At 52.1% G+C, this 14,288-nt stretch overlaps 2 protein-coding genes across 2 annotated transcripts; one reads left to right on the top strand and one right to left on the bottom strand.

The window, feature by feature from the left end:
• Positions 1-586: 586 nt before the first annotated feature.
• On the top strand, positions 587-3,589 carry LRP88_00133 (uncharacterized protein; the record flags this gene model as incomplete). Its single annotated transcript, XM_083236851.1, has 1 exon — positions 587-3,589. The coding sequence occupies one exon, from the start codon at positions 587-589 to the stop codon at positions 3,587-3,589; it is 3,003 nt and encodes a 1,000-aa protein (XP_083107220.1).
• A 6,225-nt stretch (positions 3,590-9,814) lies between these two features.
• On the bottom strand, positions 9,815-11,144 carry LRP88_00131 (uncharacterized protein; the record flags this gene model as incomplete). Its single annotated transcript, XM_083236850.1, has 5 exons — positions 9,815-10,204; positions 10,253-10,461; positions 10,525-10,663; positions 10,711-10,810; positions 10,867-11,144. The coding sequence occupies 5 exons, from the start codon at positions 11,142-11,144 to the stop codon at positions 9,815-9,817; spliced, it is 1,116 nt and encodes a 371-aa protein (XP_083107219.1).
• Between the last annotated feature and the right edge of the window lie 3,144 nt (positions 11,145-14,288).

Below are 14,288 nucleotides of genomic sequence, written 5' to 3'. Positions count from 1 at the left end.
AGCTCGTAAAGCCCCCTCAGCTGAGCGGGTCGTCGCCTACCAGATTGCGCTGGTCTATTGATTCTTGGCGCGATAGCGCAACAGACTATCGAGGGCCACAACGTTCCCGAACGCCTCCAGGGTCCACAGCCGCGGGAGTGGAAAATTTCCGCAGGGGTTCAGACAGCCTTTCAGAGGGAGCTCATGCTAAATCTAGGTGAGTCTGGACATTTGCTGTGCGCCTGCATCGGACGAGGCCTGCATTTGGACTCGGATCCCCTGTCTGGAGAGGGAGTTTGGGGTTCACATGGGGCCTTTCCCACGGGTGTCCAAGTCTAGATTGACGAGGACCCGTAATTAAGGCGTCGCTGACTGGGGTACCACCAGCTGAATGTCCTTTCTCAAGGCGCCCCATGAAGCTATCGATATTCTTGCCGGGGCCACAACGTTCTGGCTAGAGACCATCGTGAGCCTATCTCCATCAGGCTCAGCCGTCGATCCGCTCTCTCGCTTGGCATGTCCCTTAAAATGAAGACCTGCCCCATCTCCGAGGACCCTCATCGTTAGACGTTTCTCTCAGGAAATTTGCTTTCGACCTTCATCCACGATGCGTTCTCTCGTGGCATTGGCGGCTCTGGCCCTCTCGGGCACCGTCAATCTAGCCGCAGCGAGTGTCTGCAGACCTAAAAACCCTGCTTCTACGCTGGCGTCTACTCTGGCTTCCACCAGCACGGCCACCGGTTCTGAGCCTACCCAGACCGGCGCCCTCCCCAAGGTGCGCAACCTCGCTAGCAACGGTAACATGGGCGAGATCGACCCAGAGGATCCCACAGCATTCCCCGACTGGGATGTTGATGGAGATGGAAAGATCGTCGGAGGCCAGGGCCGTCCAGAACCTGGCAGCAACGAACGAGGCGCCGCCGCCATGAGCGCCTCTAACACCGGCTCCAGAAAGCGAGACATGGGTATCTCGGTCAGTATCTCCCAGACGATCGCCAACCTCGACCTTTCGACACCTTATACCATTCGCTTCTACTACCTCGTCGTCACATCGCCTCAAGCCATCAATCTCTGCGAGCTGACAGCCTACCTCGGTGGTACCGTCTTCCACCAGAGCTGGGTCTTCAGCCAAGGCACCGCTATCTCATGGAACGAAGTCCTCAAGTCTGTTCAGCCCGCCCAAGTCAACGCGCCTCTACGCATCGGAATGAACTGTCTCCTGGGTGGAGGCGCTACCATCCTCGTCGACTCGGTCTTTATTTCGAACCTCGTTACACCCGAGACCATTAACGACTTTGTCATTGACTTTGGCAACTCTGGCACTGGAGAGAACCCTCCTCTCACGCCCCCTGCAGTGGGGCCTACCAGTGCTATTCCTGGTGAGAGCACCAGCTTTCCTGCCAATGAAGAGCAGGGCACCTCGACGTGGTTCACCAGTGGTGAGGAGGAGACTGCGACCCCTACATGGTTCACTACTGGCTCTGGAGAGCAAGAAACTTCGCGGTTCACCGGTGGCTCCGAAGAGGCTTCGACTTGGGCCACGAGCGCCCCTGAAGAGACCTCCACGTGGTATACCAGTGGAGCTGAAGAACACTCAACATGGTACACTAGCGGCTCTGAGCAAGAAGTTTCGACCTGGTACACTAGCGGTGTCGAGGAAGCTTCGACATGGTACACTACTACCCCCGAGCAACAGCAGACAACCGAACCAGAGTCTCAATTCACTACCGCCTGGACCGAGCCCGGCACACAGTCATCCCCAACTCGGCCAGACACCACATCATCCGCCCCTCCTACTTTCTGCTCCAAGGCCCTCAACGGCGGCTGCTGGTGGAAGCGCCCCTGGAGTGGCGATGATATGGTCAACTGCGCCAGCCGAGGTTCCTGGCCCGGCCCCGACGGTCAAGGCTGGGAGGTCACAGAACATCCTGACAACTGGCCCCAGCCACTGAGCCAGCTGTGGTGTCTGGGCTGGTGCTCCCTCACTCCCGGCTGCAAGTCTGTCGCTTACATGCCCGACACTCGAACTTGTCGGTTCTCGAAGTTTGAAGTGCAAGACTCCAGCTTTGTTCACGGCCCTAACCCTAATGTCGATACCGCTGGCGTCTACTACTGGCATGATCTTTCATGCTTCAACTGTCCCTGTAACGACGAGGACGATGTGACAACCGTGCCGGAGATCCCAAGCACAGCAGTCACACCTGAGCCTGAGGCCACTACCCAAGCCGAGCCTACTCAGGAGCCAACTACCGCTCTTACGCTCCCTGCTGCTTCTACCTGTCCCAAGTCTCTCAACGAAGGCTGCCAGTGGTCCAACAAGCAGATCGGCCACGCCTTCTGCGCCTACCGAGGCTCTTGGCCGGGAGATGGCGGTGCTGGCTGGGCCGTCGAGCAGCCTAAGGACTACCCCACGCCTTGGAGTCAGATGTGGTGTGTGGCTTGGTGCTCTCTCTATCCTGGTTGCAAGTCTGCCGCTTGGATCCCCGCTGATCGCTCGTGCCGCTTCTCGACTCATGAGGTCCAAGACGCCGACTTCATACCTGCTGCCAATCCCAACCAGGACTCGCCCGAAGAGGGCATATACTATTGGCACGACCTGTCTTGCATGACCTGTGCCTGTAATGATGAGCCCTCAACCACCACCTTTATCCGCTCAACCACGACGCAACCTTCCCTCCCAGGCGGTGATGAGGAGACGTGGATCTGGCTCACCCCGACCCCAGAGCCTCCTGTTGAGGAGCAAGCCTGCGAGTGGGACTGGGGTCAGGGTATCTGCTACAGACCCTTTGAAAAGGAACAAGGTCCCTGCGGTGGCTCGCTCAAGATTGTCAACCCTGCGCAGTACACAAAGCTGCCCTATGATTGGGTACCTCAAGTCTCGGAGCCGGTTCACTGTGCTATCCTTTGTCACACGAACCCCGACTGTGGCGCCTGGGGATTTGAGTGGAGCATGAACATGAACTGCGTTCTTTCTCTTAACAAGAGAAGTGTCGATGAGCTTGAAGTTGTCCCTTCGGGAGCGGAGTGGCGCTGGTATGATCGTGACTGCTGGGTGTGCAAAGACTGCGTTACCTCTTGGGACTGGACCTGGGGATCTCAGCCCTCAACAGCTCTGCCTGCCGAGGAATACACAACCACATACCCAACAACTACAGAAGAACCAGTTTACACCACTACCACAGCAGAGCCTGCAGAGACAACCTGCCCCACGCTCGACGAGCCCATCAAGCTCTGCCAGCGCACCGGCCACACGGGCAACTGCGAGGGCAAGGTTGACTGGGTCAACCCTACCAACTACTACAAGGCATCCATGGACCGCTTCCCCGAGCAAAAGGACGCGGTCGACGCCCTCACATGTGCCGCTATCTGCAAGGCCAACCCAGACTGCCGGGCCTTTGGCTGGTATCCCGACATTGAGTGTGTCATTGCCGTTGACCAGAAGACCATGGACGACCTTGAATGGGGCGTTAGGTCACCGCAGTGGTACCTGTGGTTCAACCTTGATTGCTTTGAGTGCGATGAGACTTGTGTCGCGGGACAGTATGCGTGGAGTCTCGAGGCACCTGAGGAGACACACCCGGCTGTGAACCCGACAGTATTCCGGATGTAATGGGGAGACTTCATAGACATATGTTATTTAATAGACGTACATAAATTCTACGCTCAGTCATCTTCTCAATGTTATTCCTGTAGTAATGTGTTCTTTATTATAGTAGAAGCCCGGCCCTCGATGGAATAACTAAGCCAGAAGACCCCAGCAGTCAGAAACAAAATGGAAACGCCCCCTGTCTCTCGTGCCCTTTCAAACCAAGAATAAACTTCCCTCTAACTCCCATACCAACTGGCCTCATGGGTATTAGTACGCCATGTCTATGAAATATTCCCCTTCGAAGCATAGCGAGGGGTCTAGACATCGGAACTAGAGGTAATCCGACTAATCCCCCTATCATGTTCCGCCTGCTTTGCCTTCTTGGTCCTCAATAAACCTGTCAATAACTCAAGATGCAATAGATGACCCCTACGGAGATAGACATATATCGTGTATGCTACACTCGCTGAAGTGACGGCCACAAAAGAAAGAAGCGAGGGCCACTTGAACTCATTGGGACGGTAAAAAAGTATAGTTGAAGCGTATGAGAGAAGCTCAAAGGCATTTTGCCAAGCGGCCTCAATAGAGGAAAACGCACCGCGACTTTCAGCCTCGACGTCCTGAGTAGGCGGTCAGCATCACTAAACACGGGGTGGGGTGGTTGAAGCCTTACCTCTTGGACGATGAGTTGAATGCAGAGATCAAATCCACGGAGGCCCAAACGACTCAATATGGTTCCCACAACAAGACCACTTGCCGAGAGAAAGGACTTGTCCTCACAAATCCAAAACACAGCAAATCCAGCAGCCAGCGTGATAACCTGACTAGTACTGAGCCAGAGGCCAGCTCTCACGACACCGATCCGGCCCATGAGCCAAGGCGCAAACCACGTTGCTAGAACTTCGAAGACAACACTCAAGGTCCGAGCAAAACCGATCTGCATCGAGCTATAGCCGGCGGAAAGAAGGTATGTAACCATTTGGCCAGCAAAGCTAAGCACCGTGAGGTAGAGTATCGCGCCAGCAAAAGATGGAAGAAAGGCGCGGTGGTTAAAGTAAAAAGCAAAGTCGGTGGCAGACTTGATGACAACAACCTTGAGCCGTTGCCAGCTTCTCCTACCCAAGCCACCAGAATCCTGCGACGAGCCGGACTGAACTGATGGCTGATGCTCCTGTTTGGACCTCTGTAGTTCCGGGACCTCCCAGTAAACTCTCGCGATTGCGAAGTACTCGACAACGACTGATGCCGCATTCATGGCGAAATTGACGACGATGGCTACCTCTGAGGAATATCCATCTATCAAGGCGATGAATAGGGGGCCGAGTAGTTTGCACAGCAAGTCGATACGTCGCATCTGTGCATTGATGATTCGAAGGGCCTCAGGATCTTTCCCTGCAACAACTACCACCTACCGTAGAGTCAGCCCCAAAGCCGATCCATAGAGTGGTGCGAACGGAAAACATACCCAGTCCTTCTCGACCGACACGAGGTTCATTATAGAGGAAAGCTTCTCGATGCAGGCGAACAAGGTGGCGACTAGGAGCAGTCCGAGTCCTGCGGGAGAGCCGGCGGGAAGGCCTTTGAGGAGGATATAGAAGATGGCACATGAGGCAGCGACGACGACTCTCTGAAAGACTGGGTATAGGTAGGCAAAAGTCAGCAAGAGTACTGGTATAGGGAGCAATCTGGATATAACAGACCAATAGACACTCGAGCGACCTGCAGACGATTACCAGTATCAATGTACAGGCCAACCGCCGGCGCAAGAGCAATAGCAGATAGTCCACGTACGAAGGCGTACACAGACATGGGCATAAGCGTCCCGGGGAATATGGTGGCCATGTACAAAACAGCACCGAACTCGAAAACGCGTGAGTTCCATGTTGACAAGAAATGTGATAAATAGAGACGCCGTGCTATCGAAGCTGGGACGCGATGGTCTGGAGGGTGCTGAACGCCCGCAAGGAGCGGCGAGCGTTCGTCATGGTCAGTCGACGAGTTTGGCTGCATGATTTGGCTGTGATGAAAAGAAGCCAATGATGAGGATGATGGATTCTAATCATGAATGTACGTCGCCCGATGACTTAAAAGATGAGGCACCATGCGTGGACGATTTCCAATGCCCGTTGCCACACCGCAATCCCCACTTGCAGGTAATCCAAGTCTATTAACCCATGCAGGCTCCCCACAAGGTTTTCGGAGGTGCGGACTCCGTGTTTTCTTGTCTTCATGGCAACTCTCATTTCGAATGACGAAGCCAGTGGGGGGAGTCTTTTATCCACATCAGTACCGAGTACGGATTTTGCTGCAACCATCTCATCCCATAAAAAAGCAAGGGGTGTGGATAAGGGGGCAAATAGACTGTCGACCCGAACCGGTTCCCTCATCATGCCCACCCCAAAGGCGAATCCCGTACCCCTCCCTTGCCGGACTTGCCCTACAGGGGAAATGTGATAGACTGTATGGTTCGATTAGGTCCGACGACCCTTAAACGACTTGACCGCGGCCGACACAAGCTACAAATGTTAATCCTTTATCAGTTTCATCATACCCTACCAACACTTGATATATTATCATTCAGTTTCTCTATATTAATGGCAGTCAGATAGACAGAATGATAACCCATCGTCTTTTCTTTGCATTGTCGCTAATTACACGCGGTGCCACTCGGACTACAGCCATTACCTATCACCAGCATCATGGCCAGAGACCGCTTGGCTCTCTGATGATAACTCTTCAAGTTTCCAAAGGCCTTGACATGCCACCTTTGCACTACATGCTGGCGACATTGCCTCAGACTGGCAACACAAGTCAAGAAGATGTGGTACAGAACAACTCGGTCCAGTCTCGCTTCCAGGTTCTAACTGTCCTTCTGTGTAGGAACTCGATATTGAGGGCGTCATGGTATCTGTCCGGGCGTCAAACGTCAATTCATCTACTGGTCCAGGCTCAATGGCGTACTTGTCCTGCGACATTGAACCGACCAGCTCAAGCCCCAGCACATTACTCAACAAGGTGCTTGATTCTGAGCCGAACGCCATCGTCTTATATACCACATCCGGCGACTGGTGTTGGCTGGAGGGATCATCCGTCGTTGGCAAAATATTCACTACGGTGAACGCAAGCGACGCTCGGCGCAGTATCTCTTACCTTGAAGAAGCTATCAAGCTCTCAGCCAGTGTCCAGGTATCTATTACCGGAAACCTAGGCTCTCTTGACCAGTCTGGTGAAGGGGAAAAGGGAGAAGCTGGTGGAGGTGATAAGGTTCTGGTCGTCGTATCTAGCATTGGTGGATCAGTATTCGCCTTGTTTGTCCTGACTACTCTCGCGGGTGCTATTCGCGCGTACCGACACCCAGAACGATATGGACCACGAGACGGGCAGGATGGGCACTCTTCACAGACCCGGATCCAAGGTCTCACTCGAGCCGTCTTGGATACATTCCCTGTGGTAAAGTTCGCCCACAAAGGGGCCTCTATGACTGCGAGCACCGATCTTGAGGTACAACCAAGGGAAGCGCGCAAGGACTCTACACCCGGCTTTGTTGCTCGTACAACCGAGTCTGGACCTCCTGCTTGCTCTATCTGCACCGAAAACTTTGCCGCGCAAGAAGACGTGCGTATCTTGCCTTGCAAGCACGAGTTTCACCGGAGTTGCATTGATCCGTGGCTGGTCAAACAATCAACCAAGTGTCCGTTGTGGTACGTTGTCAGCCCCTTGTTCAATTTACCCATGAGTTACATTACTAACAGCACCACTCCTTCAATCCATAGTCGTTGCGACTTTGGTCCCAAGGATCCATCTAGTAGAGGCCAAGGGGATCAAGACCAGGGGTCCAACGGAGAGGACCAATTGCCAGAGCGACGGCAGACCTTGATGCTTCGGTTGCTCACTATCCCAGGGTAAAGTTGGGCCAAAATTGGGGCTTCGCGGTCTAAAATTGGCGGATCTGCATTGTTGTGTCTCACCTTGGCGAGAGCGTGGAAGGGATTGACAAACATACCTCTCGATGTTACCGAGTGTCACGCCAGACTGCGGATAGCGTCTCCGTGAGTTGCATGGGCTCTTCTACAGTTACTCAAACAAGCTTTTACAGTTACAAGTGGAAAAGGTGGGTCAGTGAGTCAACTGGTGGTTATTGATGCACAGCTCAGTGTGAGAATGACTCGGCCTTGTCATCCACGGAGGCCGCGCCTCCGATTACTCAGCAGGCACGGAAGGGCTCCGTACTTTTCGTCTCGGAGCCAGCTCTCCGCTTAGGTATCTCATCAACAATACGAGATGTTGGTATAGGTGCATGTAATCCTGGAGCCAATGATGATCTGATAGTGGCTCATAACCAAGACACTTTTGAAAAGATCAGCAGTGCAAAAATCGCCCTTGAACCTTCGCCACGGCAATTGTTGATGTCTCGCGGCCCTTCAAGCTGGCGAACAAAGTTCCATCACGGTTTGGATCACTTGCTATGACGGGCCAGTCCAGTCAACCTGAAACACGATAAGGTCAGATCGAGGAAACTCAGAGTGGGTAGCTGAGTCGGTGAAAAATTCCCAGCGTTCAATAACCCCAAGACCATCCGGTAGTGTGATGGAGGAAATCCCATATCCCAGCTATTCACCCAGTCACATCCACGACATAAGTAAGCTTATTTCAAGCGACCTCTTTTGCTCCGCCTTATGATGTGGCGTTGCTTGATTCAGACAAGAGTCGCTGATGACGCGGCCTTGAGGACATTGGTGGGAGTAACCCCTGTCGCTTCAGTCAACCGCAGCGACATGACTCGATGACCCGGAATTTCTCGACGTGCTGGAGGAGTACCTCAAGGCCCAAGACGATTGGGATTCACTACGAGGTTATACCTCCATCAACCACATGGAGGGAGATGTTGATAGTGTGGGTGCCATCCTCGAATTCTTTAGATCAGATTATAGGCGTTCCTGGCAAGCTAGATCTTGGCCATGCCAGTATTCGCCGCCTGGGACTTCTCTATCATTGAATGCGTAAATTAGGAGCGGCTTCGAAGGCCTTATACAAACATAGAAGGTAAATCTCTCGCGATGAGTAGACTAGCTTAAACCACACAATGCTGCCCATATGTTAACCTACGGATCATTCCACTATGGTGACTTGGCCACAGAGATGCGCTCATACTCGCATTTTGAACTGCTTAGAGGCGAAACTAATAGCGAGCCAACTGCTAGAACCTCAACATGACCAAAACGGGTTTTTTCGTACTCGAACGCCTGTAGCAACCGTTTCCTTGGTTGATTGCAGCATGAGGTAGAGACATGAAATACCTTGATCCTATTCAGCCCTCAGAGCAAACGGCCGTCCAACGTCCAGCCAATCGTTGGAATAAGTCTCCCATTGGAAACGGCAGAGTTCATCAGTATCTTAAATTGGTATTCTACGCCCTTGCGATGTATGCATACCTATATGTCGGGTTCTGCATCATAACATTTGTGAACCTCTTGACTGTTCTCGAAGTTATCCTTGCTTCAGTCTCTCTTGATCACCTTGGTGTCCACATCAATCGCCGCCGGCAAAGCATGCAGGTTAGCACTGTTATTACTATCCATCGTCGGAGTATGATATCAGAGTCGCCGAGGCTGGCAAGTTAGTCTCGTTGGGCCTCAGGGTAAGAGGCCTTGTTAGGCCGACTCGAACAACCAAGATATTGAGCCAAGAATTACAATCAGTGTTTTATTGACGCATGCAGAGGGTAAAAATAGTTCGGAATAAGCGGGGGGGTACGCGGTAAGTATCTCGAGGACATTCATCTCTGCTCTCTTCGTATTGTTCTATGTCGCTGTACGCCGCCGCTTTGGTGTCCCAGATCATGCTGAGCTACACAGCCTAGTTTTCTATCCGGAGTATGCCTTTTCCGATGACGGCAGCGCAGGTAGGGCGGCAAAGGCAGACACTTCTCATCTAATATGAGAGGAGTCTCTCATGTCAACTGTTAAGCTCCGTTTCAGAACCGTGGGGGCACGGAAGCCCTGAGACAGCACCCGAGGCCTGATTTCGAGAAAGTGAAACCCGGAATGAACCATATGCTCATCATCCTCTCTCAGCCTTTTACTGCCTACTAGATGAAGAGTCCATGATGTTATTTACCTAACGTCACTAACGTGAAGCATGCAGGGCATCAGTTTCGTGGCCATTTTGCCAGTATTAGACATTAACTCATTATTTAGATATCTACGAAATAAAGGTGTGCATTCGGCGATCAGTTAATGGAATCCATCATCTCGCCGTGCTCGCTGAAACGGTAAACTCGACCTCTTTGGTGATGCCATCATGCCGCGAAGGAATAATCTCATCCGAACTGGCTTCCCCAGCATGTATGAAGATGTTGCGATCATGAACACTCTGGTTCCTGGTACCCGACTTGAGTGACCGTCCGTTATGGCTTCTCCAGCCCGATCCACCTTGATCTCCAAGCATGATGCTTCCAGGCTCGGGTCCTCCCTTATACTTGGTGCTCGTGTTGTTTGATGATAGGAGAGAGCCGAATAGGGGCTTGAGTTTCTGTCGCATCCATCCCCATGTGCTTGGCAGGTTGGACGTGACGACAGCGACGAATGACTCTCGGACAGCCCACGAAGATCCTTCTGAAGGTCCAGTGCGGGGGTTCTGTAAGAGTCAGCCTTGGTAGCAGTGCCGACGATTACTGGGACATACCTTGAGAATAAGAATACATCGTAGCAGACCAGCGACCATAACAAAGATTCCACCAGAGAAGAGTACCACGAGGCCATACTTTTTAACCGTCGGAATGCGGGCACCCCATAGCATGGGAAGTGGAATGAGAAGGAGATATGTGTCGGTGACGATGTTGAGAACAACTATAATGAAGATGTAAAGCTTTGAAGATGCGGCTTGGCAGAGGTCTAAAGGTGGTCAGTTCAGATGGCCCTCGTAGCAAGAATCAAGATAGAGAGGATGGGACATACTTCCTGGGTCAGGGTTGATCTGCCAAAAGCGGTGGAACGGATGGCAGCTGAACAAAATGCAACAGATGATGACGATATAGGTCGTGATGATCAAGCCAAAGCCAATGTGGATGCGAATCTTGTAATTGGCAAGTCCAGACTGAGGTCATTAGCACTGCAGCGTATTCCACACGTAAATAAACCTACCGTAAGTCGAAAGTAGAACGCGCACAGCGCGCTCTTGATGACCCATAGAACAGTCGCGTACATGGCCCAACCGGCGACCTGGATCTTGGATCCGCCAACCCTACGATAAGCTTGTGTTAACTGGGCCCTCCCGTACGAATCAAGGACCACACTAACCTCCACGCGTATTCCTCGCTGTCGGGGGATAAAGACGCTCGCTCTTCGTCCGTCATGGCACTGTTGGTATATCCGTGGTACTTTGCGCTGACCGTATACGCGAGGGCCGTCTCGATCGAGTAGGGTATAATCGCCAGCAGCATCAGGTAATCGTCGGCCTCGAAGTTGCGGATGCCCACTTGTCGGATGCGGGCGTATGTTCGGAGGATGATGACCATGATACCCACCGAGAGGAGGGTAAAGGCCTCGGCGGCAAACGACGTAATGTCTCTAGCCATGGCGGGAAACGGTGATACGTAAAATCGTAGAATCGGGGACAAGAGCGGACGCGCAGGACGCATGGGAGCAGCCTCTTTAACATCAACACCAACGCATGCTTACGGTCGCCACCTCCAGGGCTCATCCAGGCACGCGTCGACATGGACCATCTTGGTTGTCCCCGCAAAAGTCCACCGTCGCTGAGACGCCAATCGTGGCTCCGAGGCCAAATCTTCACGGCAATGATGCACGGCAGGATGTGAGACGGCATGGGATGAACCCCTGCCGGCCAACGGGAATTACCAGAAGCCGCCCGGCCTCCCTATTCCCAGCGAGAGGGAGATCGACATTGCGCTAACCCGCTATCTGCAAGGCACGAGTCATTCGTCGTCAAAGCGTTCCATGCTAAATCCCTGCTGACGGCCTCGAGAAAAACGTGGCCGCGAGTAAGAAGTGTTTCTTCTCCATGCTGTCTAACCAACAGATTCCCTGCCGTGCCAATGGGGATGGCTCCTCCTGGCATGTCATTCGAGGTCGGAAACACGCCACGTGGATGTACGGTTGTTGCCGACCCGGATGTAGCATCGAGCGCGAACTTGGGTAGAGCCTTTGACACAAGAGCCTCATCAGAAGCCACGGCAGTGTCACTCAGAGATGGTCAGCGAATCTCGGCAGACGTTTTCCACCGTAGCGAGGACTTTGCCGGGCGGATCTGTTCCGCCGAGTAGTTAAAACTCAGGGGGGCATCTCTTGTGTGGAGTGAGAGAATCTCCATGGCTGGCCCTGGCAGAGCACGCTTCACCTGTGGCGTGATGGATCCCCATCATCCACTCTGCACTCTTTTGTTTATCTCCATCCATGGTTCAGGGGCCTTTCTTTCCTCAGGCTCACGTTTCGGTCGACATCCGAGTCATGTTTTTGTCATGGTGTACTCAGCAGGACAAAACAGAAAGGGCCCGATCCCCGCGAACCCCATAGTTATGCGCTGGATTTGTCACTTGGGAGATCGCTGGGTTTTTTGCTTTTGTTTCCGGAGAGCCAAGGATCTAGCTATTCGTTAGTGTGAGAGGCTACGCCGTATTCATCGCAGCAGCATCCGTGCAGAGTCCCGCCAGTCCTATCTCGCGATCAGGCTTCAATCGGATTCTCTGGAGCCGTGGCGGATGAAGCACCCGAGGCGTCGGATCATGCACTAGTGGTAGGCTCTAGGACACAATGACGTTAGGTCATTACGGTGTTCCACCCACGCGGATACTTGTTACCCGCTGAGGAGCCGCATCCGCAGTGTCGATCAGCACCCTGAAGAATGTCAACAGGGGTCTTGCAGCCTCTGAGGTACAATTTGTAAGCCTTTATATCTAGGCTGTAGGTCCATTAAGCGCTACTACTTCAGATTCTCGACGTGTAGACACTGCGTTTGGGGCCCAAGCTCGTCTTCATTGTTACAGCTTGTTAGAGATTTGTCGTCATCGTAGAGTCGGAACACAGTCGCACCACGCAATGAGGACTCAGTCGAGTTCAGGTGTCTTCCAGTACCTTTTTTAATCTCGCAAAGTTCTAGTACATGCCCGGTAAGGTTAAGTTAGCTTGTCCCAAGCTCTTTGTAGCCAAACTTAGTACGCGAAAGTGTCGAGCTTCGCTGCACGTGATCGAAGACCATCAAACTGGACCAGGTAGTTCGAAATGCACTGGAGTGTCTACCTGAATCAAAGTGAAACAAATTAATATGAAACTACTGTTTTGCACAGCTCGTCACAGAATCCTCACACCTTGGTTGTTGGCTCCGTGTCTCAAAGTTCCACCAATGTCCGAGGAGCCTACCCTACACCTAGCGGCAAAAAAGCCCGAGCTCTTGACACCTGGATTCATGATCTAGTATCGTACCTATGTGGCGATGAAACATCTGACTAAGGGCTCATGAGTTTATTTAGGGCACAAGCAGGGAAAACACGTTCGCTAATGACAGTGTGACTTCTAGGTTCATTCGCTAAGCTGGCTGGAGCTGGCAGCATCATGACGAAGTGACAGATGAGGTAGATCCGAAAGCTGCCTAGGAGAACGTTTACCTTTGCTTTTATAATGAAAAAGGTATTTTGTAGGGTGTAAATCCTGGGTTAGCAGGCTAGCAGTTTGCATTTGAAGTACACAAGTGTAATGTGAACGAGTTTTCACTGAGTGCCTTACCCGCCTTGCTCGTTGTTATGAACAATGTCGTGGACATGACCTAAAACTGTGTTCAGAGAATGAGAGGTATGAAAATATGATGCCACGGAATATTTGATATTCTGACATTTTTGCACTGGGCGGTGAAACGTGGAGGTATGCTATAGGCGGATGTTCTCAATTAATCAGGTCTACGCCTCATCTCTCATTTGCTCCGGGTTACCATTTCCACCTCAATTTCGGTTACCATTGGGAATATGTACAAAGCGACAAGGCTGGCAATCCCGAAAGAGTCGAACAAAACTGGGGTATGAACAACCGAGGCAAAGGGTCCGTTTCCCCCGGAGATGTTGAAAAGAGGATCTCCGATCTTACTGTCTCTTAGTAGACAACGTGATTGGACCCTGAACTCCATGTGTATCTGCTGTGAACCATGGGGAGTCGTGCAAGGGACCTCTACCAGAGGGTTGAAAGATGAGGTCCAGAGTAGAGCCTTTGATTGGTGGGCATTGGCAATAAGTTCTTTTGGAATGGACTATAGAACTCACTTGAAGTTCCAGTTGATCTGAGCTATCAAGTCTTGTGAAATTTCCTTAGCGGGCAGATGCACGACTGGCTATTCATCAAACGGGTTGCTTAGAGAAAGAAAATCTGCCAAGCTAGGTCTGGGGATTCAGTTGAGAAAAGTTCACTGGAAACTGTTGGTCTTTGTCTACTTGGCATTAGGCATAATTGCAACCGAGGTAGTTTTCCCGTAGGATCAGACAAGGCGCAGTAAATGCTACCTAAATTGTGCCAAGATCAGGTGCTGTGCTGTTAAGACGGTTCAACGGCACAAAAGCTCATTACAATGGACTGTATAACAGGGATATCTCGGACCTTGACCACTGGGAGTTGAGTTTTCTCCCCACTCTTCAAGGGCAACACGGCGTAGCCCAATCACGGCAACTCTTGGCAACTAATCCCCTGATGAGGCCCCAAGGCAACCGACGAATGGCTAT

Source organism: Fusarium phalaenopsidis (genome assembly GCF_050370095.1).
Source record: "Fusarium phalaenopsidis strain FUZ10S chromosome Unknown contig_32274, whole genome shotgun sequence".
Taxonomy (NCBI): Eukaryota; Fungi; Ascomycota; class Sordariomycetes; order Hypocreales; family Nectriaceae; genus Fusarium; species Fusarium phalaenopsidis.
This window is presented reverse-complemented; position numbering and strand designations above follow the sequence as displayed.